This window comes from Labrus mixtus, chromosome 14, assembly GCF_963584025.1.
Source record: "Labrus mixtus chromosome 14, fLabMix1.1, whole genome shotgun sequence".
Classification (NCBI taxonomy): domain Eukaryota; kingdom Metazoa; phylum Chordata; class Actinopteri; order Labriformes; family Labridae; genus Labrus; species Labrus mixtus.
The window spans coordinates 27,078,779-27,103,097 of record NC_083625.1 but is presented as its reverse complement, the minus strand read 5'-3'; the positions used below and the strand labels follow the sequence as shown (position 1 = coordinate 27,103,097).

Here is a 24,319-nt window from a genome sequence, read left to right as displayed (position 1 = left end):
ATTTAAATCACTGAAGACAAACTTACTTGAGCTTGTGTAGCACTTTTCTTTTGACTACTCAAAGTGCTTTTTACACTGCAGGTTATTCACACCTACACATTCACACACTGATGGCAGAGGCTGCTATGTAGTGAGACCATCAGAAGTATCTAATCGCATTCATACACATTCATACACATTCATACACATTCATACACATTCATACACATTCATACACCGCCAACGAAGAAGAGGAAGCAACTTGGGGTTAAGTGTCTTGCCCAAGGACACATCGTACATGTGGCGGAAGGAGCTGGGGATTGAACCCCCGACCTTCTGGTGGTGATACGACTGACTCTCCCTTAAATGTCCTCTGTCTATGAATCTTCAGTAGAGGGCAAAAGACAACTTTAAGAGTGTTGACAATCAATCAATCAATAATCTTTATTTGTATCGGGCCAAGATCTCAAGACACAAAAAAAACAAGAAAAGACTCCTACTCTTTGCTATATTACAAATACAAATAATTGTGTTCTTGTTTTTACTTGCAGAATTGTTTTGGATCAATAGGTCAATCAATCAATCAATTCAATCAATTTTTATTTGTACAGCGTCAACTCATAACAAGTATGGTGTATATATTTAGCAAAGACGTTATAAGAAAAACTGCAACCTCAAGGCTTGACTAGATAATTTATTTAAAAGCCCCCCACCCCCAAATATGTATATATACCAAGCAAGCAAATATAACCACACCATAATATCACACCATTTCTGTTGCAGAGCTCCCAGGGTTAAACTTCTGTTACATCACGTCGACATATGACTTACAGTGTTTCAGAGAAGATTTGTCACTGTATCAACAAAGAATATTGGGCAATGTTTCAATTATCTCCCCGCAGAGTTGCATGCAGTGAACAGCGTCCCCATTGTGCCAACCAGGAAGCAGGCGTGTCCCCCGAGTGTCTACAAACAGAGACTCAGTCATGTACCATCAGGCAGACATGGTACGACCCTCATCAATACATAGTCATTACTGTCTATAACAGCAGCTTCTACATGACTCATCAAGTCTCTATCGATAACTATTCATCATTGGTAACTTGTAAAAGTGAGTATGCATCATTTAATTTTGTTTAGGTGGACATCCAGAGAGTAGTAAAGTGGCTTGCTGTCCTCGCCTGCTGCATTACTCTGCCTCTTTACACCTCGTGGACATGCTGCCCCCACCACCACCTCCACCCATAGACGACATCACAGACACACACAGTCTCACCTCAGACGAAGGGTACGAGACACACACACACACACACACACACACACACACACACACACACACACACACACACACACACACACACATACACACAGTTCAGACTGGTGATGATTAAGGGCAAAAAAGAAACCTTTGAGATGCACTTCTGATTATCACTGGACAGGTTAATGTCATGAAGGTCACATGAAGATGTTGTCAGAAACTATACAGGCTTCAGGGTCAGTCAGGTTTTAGTGCTGAATCATCAGATCAGCATCTGGTAGATCTGGTTTTAGAAAGCATCTCCATAAACATCGTGAGAGACCACACTCTATGCAAATGAACATTTACATTTTACAATAAAAATGCATCTGTGATAAAGACTTACAGCAGAGAGAGAAAAAAAATGGTGAAAGCTTTAATATGGATGAGTGACAGAGGGGAAGACTGTAAATATAAGTTTTAATGTGATATAAAAAGTTTTTGATGTTGACACTTTATGTCTGTGGCTCCAATGGTTTTTTGGCTCGTGACCTCACTTTGACTTCACAAAACTCTGATGACCCCAGGCATCCAAAACATACAGCTCATTGCTAAAATCATTGTTTCTTTAATCATGTGATTGTTTTTTTCTGCTGGGTTGCAAGTAAACATTCATTTAAAGCCCCATTAAGACTTTTTCATGTATATTATTATCATGTATGTATATGGACAGAGGCAGAAAAGTCAGGATGAGATTTGTGAACAAAGTGAGGATTTAATTTTTCTCAGTGCAAAATGTGTACAGCCTGGTGAGCGTGAATTAACAAGGCTGTAAATGAATGAGGAATGAGGCATATGAGGTCTCGACCCCAAGGTTGGGAAATCCTGCCGTATGTTACTCTACAGTTTATAAAAACCGACTGGTAGATCATCAATGTGATATGATACCACGCAAACAAAGAAATTATTCTTGCCATCCAACATTGGGTGATTTCTTGTTTCTGATGTCCAGGACCAAAAATAAGTCTAATAAATGTTTCTCTTGCTCTTTCCTCAGTTCCAGTCGTTCTACAAAGCTGACAGTGGACATGGGCTCTCTGCAGTCACTGTGCGCTGCATCAGGTCAGCGTGGGCAACCAGGACAAACCAACAACAACAACAACAACAACAGCCATCCCTCGTACAGCCACCTGTCTACTGCATCATACTGCAGGTCAATGGATGACGGACATGGCGGCACACTGACAGCTGAGGAGGCCTGTCAGTATCTGGAGCTCAGCCCCAAACCTGAGAGATGCAGGTAAATACAGGTGGAACTACTGACTGGCCTTAACTTATTTGTTCCTCTTAATCTAACTACGATCCTACAGCTTTCTTGTGCTTTTTCTGATTCGCTTTTTATGGGGGGGATATGTTTTGGGATTTCTTTTGCCTATTATAGAAAGGACAGCTGAAGAGAGACAGGGAATGTTGGGAGTAGAGAGTGGGGGGATGACTTGCAGCACTTGCTTTTTTTATACCAAAAAAAGATGTATCTTCAGTTTGGAAAGTCTGTTGGTTCTCTTTGAGTTGTACTCTTGTGACAAAACTCCTCCATTGTGTGTCTACTGACAGCGTCCCTGAGTGGGCAGGGCCGTCTCTCTTCACCCACATAGCTGCAGGGCTAACTCAATCTCGTTATGTCGTATTCTGACCATGTCTCTCTGTCAGCAGCATCCTGCCTGATCCGCGTCCCACCCTGTCCCAGCCCTTTTCCTCCACCCTGGGCTTCATCTGCGGGCCGGTCCGTTCCCCTCAGTTAGAGTCTGACCCGGTCAACGATGAGCATGAGGCCCCACCGATCGGCCTGCGACGGGCCCGCCTCCAGAGCACACCTTCCTCCTGCTACAGTGAGTGGGACAGCTCCCTGTGGAACACCTGGAGCTCGGTCATGGACGGAAACATGGCCAGCGCCCGCACCAGCCTCATCAGCTCTGTGGACAGCTGCTACACTAACGACAGCACCAATTTTGCCCACATGCTGGCTGTGGCAGCCGAGAGTATGAGTGGAGCCTCTTTGTCAGGTAAGCAACTTCAACGTTGATTGAAAAAAAAACATGAATCCAGAAATCCAGTGAAATTACATTTGATTTTGAAGATGGAAGTCAAATCTAGAAAAATGAAGGATGTAAATAGATGAGTCTTTAATAACTGAACATCATCTTGATAACCCATCTTAGTCTTGGTATTTAAATTACTACTGTATCATAATTTCTCCTCTGTCCACCTGTAAACTGAGTATGAAAAAAACACAGGAATATTAAACTTGCTCTGATTTATTTTACAGTCTTTATAGCTTAGGGCAGGGGCTCCCTAACTTTTCAGCTCACTATCCCCAAAATAAGGGTTCCAGACTTGGGACCCCCACTGTCCCCTGGAGGTGGTTGAGGCATATCATGTAGGGCACAGCCACACACACACACACTAATACAGATGGGACCGATCTGATCTTATATTTGTATCAGGTCCAATATTGACGTAATTTAGGTATCGGATATCAGACTCACAGCGCTAATTCACACCACTGATCAAGAAATATGGTTGGGCCCTTTAAACATTCTCACTCTGAAGACGTTCAGGCTGAACTGTAAGAAGTGTCCATAAATTGTCTCCATGACGATCTTCAGACGAGATGGAACAGCTTCTTTTGTTAGAAAGTACTATGGTTACACTTCAGTTTAAAAGATTTAATTTGAAAACCCGACAGCTGTTGCTGCTTCCTTCGGCCAATTCAACTGTTTTTTCTACAAGAGTTATTAAGTTGTTTTCAAATACAGGGCCCAATTTGAAGAAAAAAATGGAAATCCCATTTACATTAACAAAAACAGTGCTCCGCTTCCTCCTACCGCAGTAATTAATGTAGTTAACCTTCAGTTTTAAGGGTAACATGGTGTATAGTAGGTTAAATCACTTCAGTTAATGTATGTTGAATGACTGTGAACAGTGACCTACACAGACCACAAGGGGGCAGTATGTGTCAGGCAATGTTTACCAGACACTGGAAGCTGCAGTGTTGCAAAGAAGTGTCATAAAATATGGATGTAACATTTGATTCAAAGTGAAGATGAAACACAAAATGAAGAATGTTTAAAGGTGCACTGTGCAGATTTGGTTGTAACATTTAAAAGTTGGCGAAGTGAAACAATTCTATGCTTTATTTTCTGAAGTGAATACACAAACTTTCTCAAAGTTGTTCTGGCAGGCCGTCAACCAACGATCTTGAGGAGCCTAAGAGAGCTCAAGAGCTCCCAGGAAAGTAGGTGGTTAGTGACTGAGATTTACAGATAGATACATGCAGTAATATGATGTACTGTATATGCACAGAGAGAGAGAGAGAGAGAGAGAGAGAGAGAGAGAGAGAGAGAGAGAGAGAGAGGAGCTCAGGGTGCCAGTTCCCCCGGTAGTCTAAGCCTATAGCAGCATAACTAAGAGCTGGTCTACACCAGCACCAGCCCTAACTATAAGATTTATCAAAAAGAAAAGTTTTAAGTCTCTTCTTAAAAATACAGACTGTGTCTGCCTCCCATCCATCCACCTATCCATGAATCCACCTATCCATCTAACCATCCATCCACCTATCCATCCATCCACCTATCCATGAATCCACCTATCCATCCATCCACCTATCCATCTAACCATCCATCCACCTATCCATCCATCCACCTATCCATCCATCCATCCATCCATCTAACCATCCATCCACCTATCCATCCATCCATCCATCCATCCATCCATCTATCTATCCATCCATCCATCTAACCATCCATCTATCCATCCATCCATCTAACATCCATCCAGTATACACACAAATTCAGAGGGTTCAGGTTTGTTGTAATGATTGCATTTGTCCACTAGATGGAGCCCTCTGTCTCTGTAATATTCTTCATGCAGCCCTCTAAGCAGATATAACGTCTAACAAATCTATCAAATGCAACATTTAGTCAGAAAACAAGTGACTTCTAAGTTTAACTATCACATTGATGTTTAATATGATAAATATGTTCAAATAATAAAAAAAAAACTTTTTTGGATTAGGCGTGCTCAGTGCTCAACACTTTTTGGAGATACAACTCTGAGAAGATTTTCTGTGTCTGTCTGTCTGTCACTGTAACAGACTGAGACCTTAAGTCTAATATCTGAGGTGGCCTCAGGCAATTACTTAAGACCTTTCAGCAGATTGAACGGCTAGATGAGTCATCCTTTCTTCCTGTGTCACCTCATCAGTCACTCTGCTCTCCCTCTGCAGGCAACAATCAGCCTTATTCCATCTGCAGTATACGTTCTCTTTGGGCTCTTTTCTGCCTCAGCTCTCATTCACACATACAGATTAGCACTGGGGAAACATCGGTGTTTTCAGCTTGATTTTGAAGACTGACAGTGGCTGATGTTGAAGATTAATAATGAGTCCAAAGCCTCCAATCACATTAAACTTGTGGCACACTTGCTAATCCAGGGTTCTGATTTTTTTTTAAACTTTATTTAACCTCAGCCCTGTTTCATATATTTTCGTATAATTGACTGAAGAGTGATGACAGTACTGAAAAGAATGTGACTTGAAAGGAAATGTGCCTGATTTAAATGTGTGCCAGTTTTTTACCTTTGGAAAACTAACCTGTGGAGGCAGCAGTAGACCAGCAACTCATGAGTCAATTGAATCCAGTTACTAAACAAATCTGCAGTGATCCTTTTAAAGAGCTTGCCCTGAAGTCTCTGGTAATATCGTCCAGTTAGCTGTTTGATCACATGGTGTTTGATGATTTATTTTCCTTCTTGGAAGAGCTTTTGATGGATTGATGTGTGATACATTGATATAACAAGCTATACAGCACAAGTATGAAACATACAGAACATCTATTTGACATACAGCAGTAGTGATGTTAATTTAAGATGTTGTGATTTTAGGTATTGACATTGGACATGCCTTAACAAAAACTAGATCCAGCAGGTTTATTTGCTGCAATACGTTATGTAAATAAATCACTGATGTGACGTAGTAGCTCTAGTACTGTAGCTCTTGGCTCTCTGCATCTTATTTTTTCAAAGTAGCCCTCAGATTAAAAAACGTTGTAGACTCCAGCTTTAGGGCCAGATATGCACAAACACAAACTACTGAACATGACCAAAAGTATTATCTATCAGTTATTAAGGTTAAATAAATGGTGTTAAAATATCCAGGATTTAAATAAAAACATTCCCCTTTAAGATTTATGGACTTATCTGCATCAACTTATGACTGAGGTCAGATATCCATGTGACTCAAAAGTTAAAGGAGCAATATGTAACTCTGACGCCTAGTGTTTGAAATGGGTACTACAGTCCAAATTCCAAACTATAGGGAGAGCTGTCTCCCCCTGCCCCCTCCTCCCTAGAGTCAATGTGAGGTTGCCATGTCGCAGACCCTGAAGCTTCAGTGTTTAGCCAGCTCTGCATGGGTCTGTAAACTAGGTTGAGCACGTTTCTGCTCGTGGAGCTTATTAGAAACATGCAGAAGCTTAGCTCAGGTAGTATCAGTTATATCTGAATCAGTTCGCTAGCCCACAAACACCTATTGGTTTGCAATGATGACTCTTCTCAAATCTGGCAAACCGAGGGGCGTCCAAAACGGCCGTGTGGGGGTGCCTTAAAACTGCCTACCTTCTCTGGTCCAAACAAATCCAGAGCATTCAGGACCAGAATCTAAAGTTAGAAGGAAGACATACTGGCTACTGCATTGTTGTGAGAGAAGCCAGCACTTCAACATAGCATGTTTCTTTAATGTCTGATCATATAGTAAGGTCACTTTATCATTTCATTCTGTTGGTATCTTACAGATTGCTCCTTTAAGGGGAGAATTAAATTAACAATTAAGTGCCACACAGAGGTCAATTAAAGTGTGCTTCTAGTCCCCGCTTCAAGGATAGTCAGTGAGTCTAATCACTGAAAACAGTAGATCAGCAGGAACAGGCTGGTTACTGACTCACACACTGTGTAATACGCACTGTCACACTCCCACGTTCATTTGAAGATTTTCTATAGCTTGTACCCTTCATCTTAGTAAAACTATTATTACTCCTGGACGGCTTCTCTTGTGAGGTCTTTGAAATGTACCAGCATGTTCAGAGAGCAGAATGTGGAGGATGTGAATTGGCCAGTGTTTGTTTCTTTGCCTCAAACATATTAAAGAACAACATATTAGTTTTATTCTCAGTGACAGACAGCTGCTTCAAAGGACTTTCTAAATTAGCTTTCCCCCCCAGAGATCCAGCGTGGAAGGTTTTCTCCTCAGAGGTTTACAAATGTTTATTTTTCTCTGAAGGCAAAAAAAAAGAAAGTAACACTTTCCGTTTTAATTTAATCCCTCCACTTTGTTGTGAAACTCATGTCAACATGTCCTCCTCTCTCCGTGTGCAGACTTCTCTCCGCCGGCCTCCCCGCTCAGCGCCTTGTACCCGTCGTTCAGAGGAGACGGAGACTCGTTCGGGGAGCTGGAGCCGGTTCCTGCGTGGGACTGGAGCATGGCCTGGATGGAGGAGATGGAGGCTCAGTACAGAGCGAACTATCCTGGAAGGAGCGGCAGACCCTTTGACACTTAGAGACAACGGCAGAAGAGTAAAAAAAAAAATCAAAGCAACTGAATCATGTGGACTTCAGAAACACCTCATAGCCACGTCAAACTGCAAGAAAAAAAAGGAGACATGAAACTGACAAATTTCATTTTTGGACGTGCTGGAAATGGTTTTAGAGTCTGAATATGAAGGGTTTGACATGTGGCGTTTTCCCATTGAAGAATAGGTAATTGGAGCCAACTTTTGATTGGGTGTCTCATCTCTGCACGTTTTTTTTTCCTGTTGAAATGTTTCCAGTTTACCTCACAGCAGTTCCGGCTACTATTTTGCAAATGGCGTCCATCAAAAGTTTTTTTTCCCCTCACTCTGTATCCTCTCCTCTCATTAGAGAGGAGGATAATGAGATACTTCCCGTGGGATGTTCTCACCCTGCCTGTTTTTTTTGAAAAGGCCAGAAAGACACACAAGACAGGATGCGAGACAGTGAGAAAGCAGTCATTAGGCAGAAACAAAAAAAAAAAAAAAAACGTGCTGGAGATTTTCCTCTCTGCACACATTTGTTTCTCGTTATCGTAGATCTTTAGCAGTGATTTTTATTACGGCTGAAAATCTACAAAACAGTGATTTCTTTTTACAGTTTTTCACTCATCAAGTGTAAATATATATATTCAGCAGATTCAACAAATGTTATTTAAAGAATTTTAAACACATTCCAAATGATTTACTGTCATACTTTCTCCTGGAGATTTATTTTATATTTTAAGAATGTTTTTGTCTTTGATCACCTCGTTGACTTTTTTAATGTTTTCAATGTTTGCATTAGACGACACTTGATGTAGTTCAGAGCAGGGAGTTGCACGACTTCAGATTTTTTAAAGTCGGCAGTCATGTGATAATAGTCGAATCGATTTGGACTAGACACTGATGAAGTTATCAATAAACAACAGGAGAAGGAAAGGCTTTGCAACCAGAAAAAAGTTAATTTGCAGAACTTGATGCATACAGTATGCTGCTGAAAGTAGACAGTTAACACATAAAGAAACAGCAGGTTGCAATAGCTGCAATAAAGTATGCAACCATAACCGGTGTGCTACAACTCCCATGTTAAGAAAGAAAAGTTACACTTGGTGAGGAAAAAAAAGATCAGGTAAACAGTATTTCCACCTGCTTGTCATAAGCCCTTGGTATACTTGCTTTTAACTACATGTACACTAATGCATGAAATCAGCCGCACGTTTCCTGTGGTGGTTTGGAGCGTTGGCTTTTATACATATATCCGCTAGGAGCAGTGTAGAGTTGTGAGGTGATGAGACTGAATGTGACAACATCAGAGACACCAGAGAGCTGCTACAACAATGGCTGAAAGTTTTAAAGAAAAGATAAAAGATCAAGTCCAAAACAATCAATGTTTGTTTAAATGACACTCTGCAAATCTGGAAAAAGTACTTCAGTGTTTTATGTGGCCTGATTTATGTGGTGCTCCCTCTAGAGGAATCCTCCAGTAACACACCTTCTACATAGTCAAAAATGTGAACATTAACATTTTAGACCCAGATGGTTGTCTAAGCGTATGCTCAATTCAAAAGCAAATATATTTGAGTTTATAGTCTTGCTCAGTACCAGTTCTAGCTGTCTTCTATTCTGGTTCGAGTGTAAAAAGACGAGAGCATCACCGTGAGCTGGATGAAGACTTGCCCGCTCACATGATAAGCGATTAGTCGTCATCACATATAAAGTGTCATCAGCTGTAAAGTCGACAAGTCTGTGCAACCCCTAGTTCAGAGTAGCAAACGTAGAAAAAGGATTTATTTTAAAATTAAAGTCATTTTGTTCATATTAAATTGAACTGATGGAACTAACTGAACTTGAATTTTAGTGAGCAGTCAACAGAAAGTATTGTATAAGTAAATGTGCTGTATGCATAACTTAGTTTTTGCATGCCTAAATATGTGTATATATAAATCCACTAATGGTTAAAGTATCAACATTTTCTAAGAATTTAGCATTTTTATGTGCATTTAAGTATGTGTGTTTGATATTTTGAATAAAACTTTTGTTGGTCTCAATTTAACTTTTTCGATACATGATGTGTCCCAGATGAGCTGCAGAATAAAGCTCCTGCCATGATACAGTTTGTACGCAATTATTATTTTTTTTTTTTAATGGAGCACAATAGTTTTTCTTTATTGGGAAGAATCCCCAAATTGTTTGTGTTTTTTTTTCTATATTAAAGCTGCTGTGAGGAACTTTCAATTTGTGGCGCCCCCGTTGACAAAGTAGTATCTTTTATCTCATTGCTGAAGTATAATTTTTGTTTACAACAAATGTCATCCTTTATTTCACAGTCAAATGTATCACTTACTTTGATTCCGGCCATGGAAAAAAAATACTTTTGGCAGCATTTAGTTATTCTATCTGTGTGACACCTACCCCCGGCAGTGATTTCGGACATTAATTATAGCTATTCAGAAATTGCTCGTCCTTATCCTGATTGTCTTGTTTGCTTTTAAAGGTTGTAAAAGGCATCAGTATTCATTTTAGTCCATTTCATAAACAGCTAAAAAGTCCTTGCAGGAGCTTTAAAACCCCTTCTTAGACGTTTTAAATGATCCCAGAACTCCACAGCCTTTTAAATATCCAACGTACTGGATGCATTTGCACATGAGTTCTTCACTGTTTGCCATGACAGTCTCTGTTGTTGTGGATGAATTGAAGCTCCCTCTGAATAGCATTGTGTCGCATTGTAGCATTGTGGTCTGTGGGCAGGACTGCGTGGACCCCTGCTGTTCCTAATGGCTCTGTGAAGCAGGAAGGTGATGTTATAGCTCATCGGTTTGCCTTGATTAACCAAGAGTAACATTGCTGCTTTACCTGATAATGGCTTTTAATTACAGACCATTGGAGAGAATAATTAGACCTTAAACTGTGTGTTTATATACAGGAACAGGGAAGGTGTGATTTATTTTAAACTTTGGGTCAGGTCAAGCTTCATAGTGCAAATAAAAACCAAAATTTTTTTTTGCATTTTCTTCTGATTTAAAATTGTTGAAGGTTAACCAAGACAGAGCCAAGTGGTGATGACCCTAAAAAACACATGTCAAGTTTATTTTAGAGTCAAGATGGCTGAAAAGTATAAAGTCCTTTTTTCTTTATGCATAATTTATTGTGGGTTAAAGGCTTTAAGAACTTGGGCTGTGTCTTAGCAAGAGTCAGATACAGTATGTATCATGATAAAGGTGATATTATGGACCGGAAGGTTGAGGGTTCGATCCCCAGCTGGGCAACATGTCCGATGTGTCCTTGGGCAAGACACTTAACCCCGAATTGCTCCCGCTGCTTCAGTGGCGGTGTATGAATGGCATTAGTTACTTCTGATGATACTACATAGAGATCACTACCATCAGTGTGTGAATGGGTGTGAATGGGTGGGTGTGACGTGGTGTAAAAGCGCTTTGAGTAGTCGGAAGACTAGAAAAGCGCTATATAAGCTCAAGTCCATTTATCATTTACCATTTACTATCTATCACATCATATTAGAAAATTGAACACACTTCAATCCAATGTAGGAAAATCATCACCGCAGCAGCTTATTTATAAAACATTTGTTGACATGTAAGTTTTTACAAGTGTAACATCCAAAATCACAACACTACTTTTTTTGTGTGCAAACACATACATATGTTAAGTAGGTTGATGTGTTTGAATACAAAGGTATTTTTGTGAAAGGATATGGTGTCAAAAAACAACATCTCCTTTGTGAAGGACCAGCAGTAAGACACGGGACCACAGTTTTCTTTTTTCATTTCTGGAAATGTGTGTTTTTATCTTTACCAAAAAGAACACAAAATGTACAAACCAAAATGATAAGAACTAGGCCTTTAGAAGAGGTCAACCCCATACCAACTCAACCAAACAGAGGGGGGCATAAAGGTTTGGCAAAACCAAATAAAGTAAAAAGGGGTTAACAAAATGGACACTTATTGATACTGACACCAGTGTTTGGTCAGTTCCAACAACATCCAGAATAAAAGTGTCCACAGGAAATAATACCATCCCCCAACAACCAGGGATCCTAAAACAAAGAAATCCTGATGAATATGTGTGTGGCTGTGGCCACTAAAATGTATTAAATTTAAACAGTGAGAAAGCAATCACAAAAGAGTACACCTCTCTTATTAAGCTAAAAAAAAAAAGTAAGCACCCTCTGCTGGTTAAATTTTTATTTTCAGTCAAAATCAATTTAAACTACCAATAGTTGTATTGATTTTGTATTCCGAGGTATCATTACACCCCTTTTTAAAGATAGGGCCAACGGGATAATAAATAATAAAAAAAAAGAAAAGAGGTCCCAGAATTGGACCTTGTGGTACACCACATTTAATGGTAGCAGGAGTTAAACAGCAGTTTTGTATTTTAAGGGGTTGACCATTTTTTGTCAGTTCCCTGCAGGCTGACCAGACTCTGTGTTTCCTGTTTCCCCATCCTTAAAGCAGATTACTTGTACATTATCTGTATTTAAGTCAAACAACATCACATTGTTTTGAGCATTAAGGAGGAAAAGCTGCTGATTTTCTTGGAGATAATAATGTGATTTCTCCAACGGCTGTGTTCAGGATGAATGTGTGCCATGCAGCTGTCCAGCACATCACGCTCTTTTTTTTCAAACTATAATCCGTGTCCTGTATCAGAGCTTCTTTGGGGTCAGATGAGACTGGGACCGTGGAGCTAAGCAGTGCTTATCCTGTCTATTTCATTTAGACGCTACAGAGGAGCAGCCATGCCACAGTCAGGGTCCATGTGTGGAGGATTTTTTTAAAGCCAAAACCATTCAATAATACTTCCTTAAATAGAAAAAATGCAAAGTAATAGAAGGGTAAGGGGGTCATTTATTTAAAAAAGAAAAAGAAAAAGGGGAGCCGGTTATGATTTTGTGCCAAAGTTAGAATTAATTTATAGCTTTTTCATGGCTTTTCACTTATTTTGAAGACAAACCAGCTGAATTAATTTACATTTATTGTCAGATAAAGTCAGGCAAACCTGCAATTAGAGACTTCAAACATGAATAATTAAGTCTGCGCAGGCTTTCTAGCTTTTAAACTGTGTTAAATGATTGTGTCACAATCTTTATGCAGCACAGCAAGTGTTGGATTATTAGTGTGTGTGTGTGTTTGTGTGTGTGTGTGTGTGTGTGTGTGTGTGTGTGTGTGTGTGTGTGTGTGTGTTTGTGTGTGTGTGTGTGTGTGTGTGTGTGTGTGTGTGTGTTTGTGTGTGTGTGTGTGTGTGTGTGTGTGTGTGTGTGTTTACTAGACTGCCAAAGGGATTATCCTTCATCTGTCTCCTTCACTAAAGGCCATATGTTTCTACACGAAGCCCCCAGCTCCTCTGAGCAGCACACACACAGAAATACACACAGAAACACACACAGACCCAGACCACACACTATGAGGCTCACATAGTAATGAATCAAGGACTACTGTATGTCTGCTTCGGCTTGTCTTATTAGTCCATATGCACACTCACACACACACACACACACACACACACACACACACACACACACACACACACACATACACAAACTCAAAAGCGCACACACACCGCCCTTGGGAAATGTGCCTTACATTTTTTTTGGTCTATGCCAAAGTACCAGCTTTATATAGCATGTCAGACCACTGACCCATATTAGACATGGCCTGAAAGCATGCACACACACACACACACGGACTCACTCATGTAGATGTACTGCCTGTCTGTCCTGTAACTCTGTTATTTCACCAAATGGATAATTACCGTTCTAAGACCAGACATAAAATGTGGTCAGTGGTGTGGGAGTGAGTCTGAAATACAAAATCAAAAAGTAGTAAATTGGGAAAATATAACTCAAAAATTGGAATATGACCTGAAAACAGAGCAGGAACATTTTTATTTACCTTAATTTTTAAAACATGTTATACATCCAATGTCAAAGAACTCATAAATATCTTAAAACCAGTTCAGCCACAATAAAACCACTAATACTGAGAAGACGTCAAATAATTTAGCATCCAATAATGATGCTTTCACATTGAAAAAAAGCTCTATATCCTGGAGATCACCGGGAAAAATAGAATACTGTTCAGATTAAGTAATCCTGATGAAATGTTCTTTCAATAGAAAAGAGATTCACTTATTTAAAGACTTCATGTCAGGTAAACATGTTTGCTTGTACATATTGTCAAATGTTTGGAATATAACTAGAATTATTAACAGTTTAAAGACTCATGGGGTCAGGTTAAATACTTGGAAAGTTCCTAATTTAGTGAAATGACCTCTAAGTAAGGGTCAGCCATGACATGAGCACTTTGAATTCTAAAATTGAATGATAAGGAAAGGATTTTCAGAGCTTATTTTACTATCTCATTTAGTATTGGATACACTGGATAGGAGGAGAGAAGAAAATATGAACCCAATTTCTTTAATTTTCCCAGTTGACTTCAGTTTAATTTAAAGTGACTGACCTCTTGACTGTTCAGCGATCATCATGATCGTAATAGATTTAAATGCCAATCGTCATTAAATTAAACAATTATTTTCATTCAATCAAGCTTATTATTCATGTGGATAAATACGAGAGGAGAGGAGGGAGCAGACACAGTTTCTCAATGTGACAATGCAACAAGCTAACAGTAAGTCAGAACCAGTGTAGCCTAGGCTGATAGTTTAACAGCCTAGAAATAAGACTTAAGTCATAATAATGGGTTTATTTTTTAGGTTTTTCCTCTATTGTAGAGACATGACAGTGGATGAAGTCAGATATCTGGGAGAGAGAGAGAGAGTGGGGAATGACCAAGCGGCAACCTCCGGTGTTGAAAAATGAAGCCAATGCGGAAGTGCAAAATCCTGCAGTTCCTCGAGTGTCCACTAGAGGTTGGCTCCAGAAACATCAGAAATCACTTACACACCTCAGCCAAAAAAAAACAGTTTTTACAGCATAAATGACCATGTTTACACCCTGGTACAAAAAAACATATCGGTCTGATCACACACTGTACGGGGGGTGATTATGTTTTAAACAGCTCTGTTTTGATTTTGAAAATGATGAAGTTATCCATATTTAGGCGTGTAGCTGACATGATTGACAGGTGGGTGTGATGTAATGGTTTTTCATGAGGCTTAACACCCGCCTCAGTCTAAGCTCTTAGTCTGTGTTTAGATTTCCAGCATGGCGGCGGCTGCAGATGAGCCTCTGGAGCCCGCTGCCGTAACAGATAGGCTTTGGCCAGTCTGTGGGAATGACGTCCAAGAAAGGAGCCATATGTTGGATTCGAACTTGGGCCACACGCTTGGAGCCTTCATAAATATGGGACACACTCACTAACCAATAGGCCACCGTCGCCCCTTAAGACTACATAAAATGAGATAAGGACTAAAAGCTGCCTCGCCCTAAGGAGTCGTGATGGAAACAGAGACCATTCATGTGATGCTGTTAACCAAATATTTAGCTCCATATAACAGGATGGATCAGAGTCTCTGTGGTTTAAACTCATTAATGTGCCTGATGTGCGTTGCACAACGACAACAATGTTGGTATTGTGACACGTGGCAGCGGTTCAGGTGGTGGTGAGGCGCTCACATTGATTGACAGCCGTGGTGAGCCGTGGTGCTGCATGCTAAAGTGGTAATCATTCAATTAACTGGAAATCAATGGCACCCATAGCAGTGATCTGTTTCAATACTGCCCTGTCAGTCACGCAGGGCCAGTTCACAACAGAAACACACACACACACACACAGTATTCTGCACCTGCATATTTCACATCTAATGAGAGCCTGCTGTCACTATCATGTGAAAACGTATCTCATCTCGTAACGAAAATGTAACTCTAGAACTCTTATGGTAAAGAAAAACAATGATTAACTATTTATAAAGTGTATTTTGAAGTCTGTTTCTTCTTCTGTCAATCTTGGAATTGAAATGTCTTGAGCTTGTTTAGCTCTTATCTAGTCTTCTGACTTCTCAAAGCTCTTCAACATCGCAGGTCACACCTCCACATTCACACACAGAAGCTGCTATGAAAAGTGACCATCGGTATTAACAAATCCATGTCATACACTTTCACCAACGATGAAGCAGCGGGTGAAGTGGACACATCGCTGCAGGAGCAGCTGGTTGAGAGACGACCGACTCCACCACTGAACCACAGCCGATGGAACAAAAAAAGTATTTTTTCTACCATTAACAAGGTTTAAAACAACCACCATTAGAGATAAATGAATGTTGGTTAGAGACAGTTAACTTACTGTATTTTCAAAGTGAGAAAGTTCCAAATCTTACATTTTCTAAGACTTTATGCGTTGTATTTTTAGGCCACGTAGTTTTCCACTAGTTGAAACTAATTACCAGCCCACACAAGCTCCACATGATGAAATATGTTCATTAAAAAAGGTTCCAAATGTAGGCAGGTTCATCAGCTGTAGAAAGACACTCTGAGGTTATGAGTATATAATGAAAAGGTTATTTGTAGTAACATTTGAAAGTAGTCATAACAGGAGTAAAGTGAAATGGACTTGTTTTATTTCTTTTCTAGTCTTCTGACTACTCAAAGTGTTTTTACATCGCATGTCACACCTACCTGTTCACACCCATTCACACACTGATCTCAGTGGGAGTAATTGCAGATTAAGTGTCTTGCCCAAGGAAACATTGTTGCTGCAGGGGCTGGGGATCGAACCCCCGACTGTCCGGTTGATAGACAATGACTCAATCAACTGAGCCACAGTTAAAGTTCATTGCCAAAAAACGGCAAGCGTCTTTGTTTGGTCGACATGTTCCAGGGTGAAAGTGGATTATCTTTGAATCAACCAAAGACTACAGATTCATCTGAAAGATGATTGTTAATACAAACTGAAACGGTAACACACAGGTGACTTGATAACAGCTCGTAACTGTTGTATGTCTTGTTACCCTACAAGCCTCTAAATCTTCCCCCCACCCACCTCCTCATCCAGTGACCCTGCTGCCCACATAATGGCTTCATCTGAGCTCACGTCTGTATGCATTACATGAGCCAAAAAGTCACTAACATCCATCTTGGCTGTCACAGGGCAAATTAACATGGAAATTGGTGTGTTGCACTTTGGAACGAGAGAACGTGGCTTTAAACGACGCCGTCTCCTCCCTTTCATCATTCCCTTTCTGTCTCTGTCTCTTTTCTCTCCTCTCAGACCGGCAGCCCTCTTCCTTCAGCCCCGGGTGGGCGTTCGGGCCCTGACACCGGCCTAATGAATGAGGTGGATGATTTATAGAGGAGGGAGAGAAAGGAGGGATACAGGGATGGAGGGGAGGTGAAGGGGGGTGTATAAAGGGTAAGGGGTGTCAGGTCACACTGTAGAAGGTCAATCACGTAAATCTGCTCTTTCCAACAACCTGCTAACATAACGTGCATTATAATCTCTGTCTGTAGGGGCACATAAGGATGGGCTTAGTCTTTGCAAAGAAGAGCATGAAAACCAGAGTTTAAAACACTTTGACAGTCTAAGACATTTACACACTGATAACATGAGAAGTTTATAAATGAATAAAATACCCATTCTGCAGAGTCTGAAAAGCTGTGAGTCATCACCTAACTATATTTTTTCTATATTTGGCCAAATATCAATTAAATGAACAAAAAGTAATTCAATGGTAATATGTCTTTAGAACACGATGCAGTGTATAGTTCTTTTAAATCCCTTCTTAAAACGTACTTTTACAGACTTGCTTTTATGTGATGTCATCTTCTTACTGGTTTTACTATTTTTATCTTCTTTTACTTCTTACTGTTCTTTTATTTATGCTCTTATCTTGTATTACTGTTTCTTTTCCCTTCACCGCTCTTATGGCTCTCATGTTCTAACTTGGTAATTTTCTACTTTACTTACTTTGTCTATTTATGTTTTATATATATATATATATATACATATATATATACTTCTTATTATTACTATTATTTTGATCATTTATTTACTTATTTATTTATTTTCCTGCTCTTACCTTCTTATTGCTGTTCTCTTTTGATTTCCTTTTAGCTCTTTTAGTTTCTTACATCTTTTTAAATCTTTGGTTCCTCTTGGGCTCAGCTCGTGTTGTTGGGTTCTTGTGTTGCCTGGGTTCTTATGATGGTTCTTGTGATGGTTCTTGTGTTGCCTGGGTTCTTATGATGGTCCTTGTGATGGTCGGGTTATATATGTCTGTTGGGTATCGTGCACTATGGGTTCTTTTCTGTTGAATTGTATTTAATTATTTTGAGTATTTTGCATTTGTTTGTTCTTGCTGTTGTTTATGTTCTTCTGTGTTTGGTTTAGTTTGTTCTTGTTTTTGCTGTTTGTCAAAGCACTTTGTAAACCTGTGTTTTTAAAAGGTGCTATATAAATAAAGTTATTATTATTATTATAATTATTAGTATTATTATTAAGCTGAGGATTTGTCAGAGGGTTGTGGGTCACTGTGATGTTTTGAATTGACTTGTAATAAGACATATACATGATAGACATATCATATTTGTTTATCATTGAACAGTTTAACAACCTGCAGTAGAAGGAGTATTGTTTACTTTTTGGTTGCGTGAGGAATAAATGTTGAATCAACCAGTTCAATGATTACTTGATTGGTTTTCAGCATTAACTAGTTAACCAAGATTAAATAAGGTCTGAAATGAATGTATACATATTTTAATCGCACACTGTTTTGTCCCTCTAGGCACACTGTTTATAAGCCTCTGCAGTCTCTCCTGTTGTCACAGTGATAGAATAGAAAGACTCCCTAACATCTTTGAATGTCTCATTTCACTTTGAAAAGTAGCCTCTACAATGTGGCCATCTCAAACAGTATTTTTTAAAGGTCACATATTACGCAAAATACACTTTAACATGCATGTCACTAAAATGTTTCCCTAGTCCGTCTAAAAACCCCGCCCTCTCTTGCCTGCTCCACTTTTCAGAAAATGTGTGCTCAAACAGGCCGTTTGGAGATTTTTCCTTCATGACATCACAAAGGGCAGTAACCCCTCCCCCAGGTGGGTGACACTCCCACAGCTAGGTGTTTGTTCTGCCCTCTGAGTCTGCCTTCTCCCCGTAAACAATAGGACATGGAACAAGAAAGACCAAGACACCCGAGACCTTCCAGAGAGGGGGCGTGGTCAGACACAGCTCATTTACATATTTAAAGGTACAGACACAGAAACAGCCTGTTCTGAGCAGGGCTGAAATAGAGGGGTTTATAGACATGATCAAATACAGGATCAGAGTGGATTTAGAACAATAAACTTCACACACATGTTTTGAGGAGCTCTGAGACTGACAGACTGTCAGTCAAAAGTAATCCACCAACGATCCCAAGCAACCTATGACGCATTAGAGCTCAGGAGATCCCAGGACAAGATGTGTGTGTTGGCAAAATTAACTTTAATTAATTATGAATCCAGATGATTAAATTGGACTTTTCCAGCCTTTTGACCAATCATACATCCACCTCGAGGAGCTACAACAGTGAAATGATGCATAAGAGACATCAGTTATATCAAACCAATACATTCATATCAAAAATCACTCACATGGGGACTTCTGTTCTGCAGCCACTGTTTTCACTCCAAATCCTTTAAGTAGATTTCGCTGAACACATGTGTGTCCTTTAACTTAAGCAGGATTATCACTGCAAGACTTTTACTTGTTTCATTCAGGGGTTACATTGGGATTTATTGTGTGGGGGTCGCTCTGTGGCTGCAGGCTACAAAATCTGACTGATATCAGACGATCGAAATATAACAAGATGAGACAATCTTCTAAACACAAAAAGCTTAACACAGATACTGTTGGTACTATACACCCAAATCTAAACCATAATATTTGCTTGTGTCAGTTTGTTTCTTCTTCTTCTGCCACACAGATTTCTAAACTTAACTTTTGCTTCTTTGAATAAAGATAATGCCAAGGAGAAAATGTACGTCAAATACACATTATCTTAATGAATGTAAGAGTGTTTCATAAAGTGTGAATGTGGGTGTAAGATGGATTGTGTTTTTGATCTTATCTGTGGCTCTGTGACAGTCTTGCCCAATTTATTTTCTCTATACTGTGTCCTTGTAAAGCACTTTGGGGCTAATGTCTGTGAAAAGTGCTATATAAATAAAACTTTACCTACTTACTAAGTAACATTATTTCAAATCAAAACATTGTTTCAGCGGATAATTAACTCACTTCACAAATGAACCCTTTCAGTTTCTGACCTGGTCTTCTATCCGTGTCTCACTCAAAATGACTGAGGTGATCTAAATGAAGCTTTTTAGAAAACCCAGAGACGGTTAAAAAAAGAGAAATCCTGGGGAGATTTCTGATGTCAGCAAGTTCTGCATGACCCCATCTTAGCCTGTGTTCTCTATAATTATTATAACACAATAAAGCCAACTCAAACAGCAGTAGAAGTTAAGCACCCTGACCAAAGCCTTGGTTATATGTAAATATTGTTGATACTGCTGTATCAGCGACAGGGCAGTGATTCCCAAAGTGGGGCCTGTGGCTTCTAGGGGAGGTACCCATAGTTGGCTGAATTGAACAATGCACACTGTTTTCACACTGCCAGCACAGCGTGGAACATTTGTTTTTAATCCTTTAAAGAAAATTCTTAATTTCCCTGTTTTTCAGCCATTTGTACTAAAACACCTTTCCCTGTCCCCGTCTGGTATCAGGTGACACACCAGGTTAAAGGCTTTATATGCGCACTTTTTCACACTTAAATATAATATAAATCAAGTATATCCTCTGAAAATAACTCTGTGAGTCATGACTGTCTACAATGGGTGTAACACCCGAGTCCCACTGTCTGTGATGTTTTCAGAGTTTTCAGAGTCCTATCTTCAGTTTGTTTACATCGCCTGGACGGCCGGCTGACTCCTCCCCTCATGCATAAAAGTTGTTTAATTGAGGGACTAGAGAAAAGAAGAATAACATACTGTACTCACTGCTTAACTGTGTTTCTAGATCACGCTCATTTCAGGTAAATTTACATGCAGTGTGACGATACGAGCATAATAAAGATCGCTAGCATTAGCATGCTAACACAACAATGCAGCGTGAGTTGTTTTGGTTTCATGCTGGTGCTCAAGGGCGACATCTGCTGGATCAAAAAATCACATATAAAGCCGACTCAAACTCAGCAGCCTCATATCTTCATACCCAATCAATTAGAGATAAGCAAGCTCTACTGGAAACTTAAAAAGGAGGTGAGCAGTGTTTTGTTGAGATATGTCTAATTACAGGGGGAGTCATCAAGAGAAAAACTTTTCAGATCTATGTGTTGTGTAAGCAGCATACTACAACAAAAAGGTGGTCCTGCTGTAAAGTGCAGTATGAGACCCTGAACCGGCCTGTCAGTCACATATCAGTGCATTCATCCCCCACGTCTTACATGCTCTTTTGAAGATTCGCTTTTATGTTTTCACTCTGCTGCCACCTCCATCACCTCCATCTGTGGACCAACACAAAGGTATGTGCTGCAACATCTTATCACAGAGCACTGAGAGAAGAAACACAATGTTCATGTGTGTGTCTGAGCCTGTGAGTTAGTCAGCCTGTGTATGCTAGGACACGGAGGGCGTCTGCAGAGCAGTGGAGGGTAATGCACGCCTCGTCTCAGGTGCACAGAGAGGGGAGAGAGAGAGGGGAGAGAGAGAGAGGGGAGAGAGAGAGAGAGAGAGATAGTGTGTGTGTTGCTCTGTCAGAGGAGAGACTTCAGTGATTTCATGCTTCTTGGCGCACAGAGCAGCACTCAGCCAGGTGCAATGCTCTGTGAAGTTTGGGGGAAGAATGAGGTAGAGGGGATTAGGAAACAAACAGAACTTCAGCAACAAGACACTTTTTGTTTTTATTTATTTTATTTTTTGGTCTGAGTGAAGACTTTTGTTACTACAGGGCTCACATTGGGAGGGAACATTAAAACAAAGTGTTTTGGGTTGACAAAGTCATACTCAAGGAAGGGGGTTTTTCTAAACAAAGCATAAGGGTGAAGCAAACTCCAAATGAATAAAGGCCTGGGGATGCTGCTCCAATTAAATGTGTGATTAAAGGGGGACTCTGTGAATACGCCCTTCATCCCAATTATGCCCCTATGCTTTACCAAAACAGTGATGTCACCTTAAACTGACCCAGGCTCTGTTCTAGGCAGTGACAACCCTGATACCTACCCTAATACACGGCCCCTTCTGTCCCCCACAACTCAACCTTGTAGACTGATGGGCAGCAGGAGCCAGTACATCATAGGGCCGTCTAGTGGGAACCTCACTTCACCAGTGTTTCATCTGATTACTCCCATGACGCCTTCCGTGCCAGAAGCCCAGGAGGCCTTACACTGGCAGCAGAAGCCAGGCTCTATAGAAGACAGCGAGGTGATCTGGATCTACTACCACCACACTTCTCCTGACGCCCAGCAGTGGACTCTGTCGTCCCAACCAAGGAGAAACCCTTCCTGCATATTATTCCATATGCTCTTTTGTGAAGTGTCTCGAGATAACACTTGTTATGAATTGGTGCTATACAATGATTGATTGATTGATTGATTGATTGATTGATTGATGACAAATCGTGAAGGCCCTAGCTCAGAACCTTCATATGGCTCAGTAGCTCAGTCTGTAGGGACTTGGGTTGGGAACAGAAGGGACGGTTCAAGTCCTGGTGCGGACAAAATTTGGGAGTTTGTTTGGTGCCATGCAGGGCACTTCCTGTGTACCGCCGAGGTGCCCTTGAGCAAGGCATCGAAACCCTCAACTGCTCTGGTACGCTCCCTGCATAGCAGTGTGTAGCAGCCCCCACTCTGACATCTCTCCACTAATTCATGTCCACAGGTCCTGGTTGTGTATGTGTGTGATTCAGGCCTATAAGTGTGTGAGAAGCATTTCTTTCTATAACAGAGTGTAAAACAGAATGTTCCTCAGGGATTAATCCAGTATTAAAAACAAACAAAAAAAACAACATATACATATCTTACCTACCTTACCACATGTTCCATCACAGCCAAGAGCATTGCCACCTTCAACAGACCCGGGCTCCAGGTAGTGACCACACTGATACTAACCTTTCCTACCAACAACATGCAACTATTCCTGGTGCCAACATTACACAAAACTAAACTCCACTTGGCTAACTCTCTTGAAGGAACTCCACTGGTTTCATTAAAACATCTGATGCTCCAGAGGTTTATGAGGAAACTCTCAGGAAACATTTTGGGTTAAGTATCTTCTCCAATACATCAAGATATTCATTATTGGGGCGGCAGTAGCTCAGTCTGTAGGGACTTGGGTTGGGAATCGGAGGGTCACCGGTTCAAGTCCCAGCACGGACCAAGTCCCAGCACGGACCAAGTCCGGAAATTGGTCTGGTAGCTGGAGAGGTGCCTGAGCACTGCCGAGGTGCCCTTGAGCAACGTGCCCACCGTGGGCCCTCACCCTGAGACCCCTCCATTAGTGCATGTCCATAGGATCCTTTTTGTGCATGTGTGTGTATTTCAGTCTATGTTTGTGTAGCATGTTAACTAGACAGAGTGTAAAAACAAATTTCCCCTTGCGGGATCTATAATTATTATTATTGTAAATGACGGTTTATTATTTGAACTAAATATATGATGAAGCAGGGTATGCTTAATGCTTTTATGACAGCATACTTTTTAATGTGCTGCAATGAACCAGGAGGTTTGTAGTTATGTATTCTTATTCTACATGCCAGACTGGAATTATTGTAAGTATATGATAGTCAGTCTAACTAGTAATCTCCTTCATCTTTTTTATTGTAGATTCTGTGTTGTTGTTTTGAAGACATCATGATTATATAGGAGGGTGCAAAAATGAGTGTAAAACTAGCTGACTATTCAGTCTGATCTTTGTGAGTCTTTAGTCTCCCAGTGCCAACAAACATCTGAAGGAACCTTTAGATTACTGAAAAAGTAGTTCCTGGGTCTCATCGTTTCAAGTACTTGTGACTTTTGTTTCAAGCCACATGAACAACTGACAACTGACAACTGACTGACACATGACATTTACGTTTGACTCTGGAGACCTCGATGACTTTTATGCGACATCGAGATGTGAATGACCTTTAACAGTGTGCCAGATCAGTACGATCAGGTTGATTTCCAGCAGCAGCAGAACCTGAAAAAAGGCTTGGAGTATAATCACTGGATCTTCAAGTACGAGGCAAATGATGCCTTTAATTACAAAATTAAAAAAAGTCAGAAGAAATAAACATTTGAATAGTATGGGTTGTCCATTGATTTTTCATATTTTGCATTACACTTGAAATACAGGTTCATGTTGAAGTTTTGGTTGATTGTTGCATGTCCATAATGGCTGAGTGGAAGACATGGTGGGAAAAAAAACCCAGAGGTCAGTTCTCCTGCAAAAAGTCGCTCTAAGGTTTATAGAGTTTGTATTTGTTTAAAACATTCATTGCAGCAGAACATATTTTGTGTTTTGCAACCTAATAACTCCTCAGTTTGAATTTACATGCAGATCATTGAG

At 40.3% G+C, this 24,319-nt stretch overlaps 1 protein-coding gene across 2 annotated transcripts in view; it reads left to right on the top strand.

The window, feature by feature from the left end:
• The window catches only part of robo4 (roundabout, axon guidance receptor, homolog 4 (Drosophila)), a 30,993-nt gene extending 20,940 nt beyond the window's left edge, over positions 1 to 10,053 (top strand). For both annotated transcript variants that reach the window (XM_061056022.1, XM_061056023.1), the window contains exons 15-19: positions 882 to 986; positions 1,120 to 1,267; positions 2,274 to 2,516; positions 2,930 to 3,279; positions 7,646 to 10,053. In XM_061056022.1, coding sequence (XP_060912005.1) covers positions 882 to 986; positions 1,120 to 1,267; positions 2,274 to 2,516; positions 2,930 to 3,279; positions 7,646 to 7,827 — 1,028 coding nt within the window. In that variant the 3' untranslated portion in view covers positions 7,828 to 10,053. The remainder of the gene's footprint in view (positions 1 to 881; positions 987 to 1,119; positions 1,268 to 2,273; positions 2,517 to 2,929; positions 3,280 to 7,645) is intronic.
• Positions 10,054 to 24,319: the final 14,266 nt, after the last annotated feature.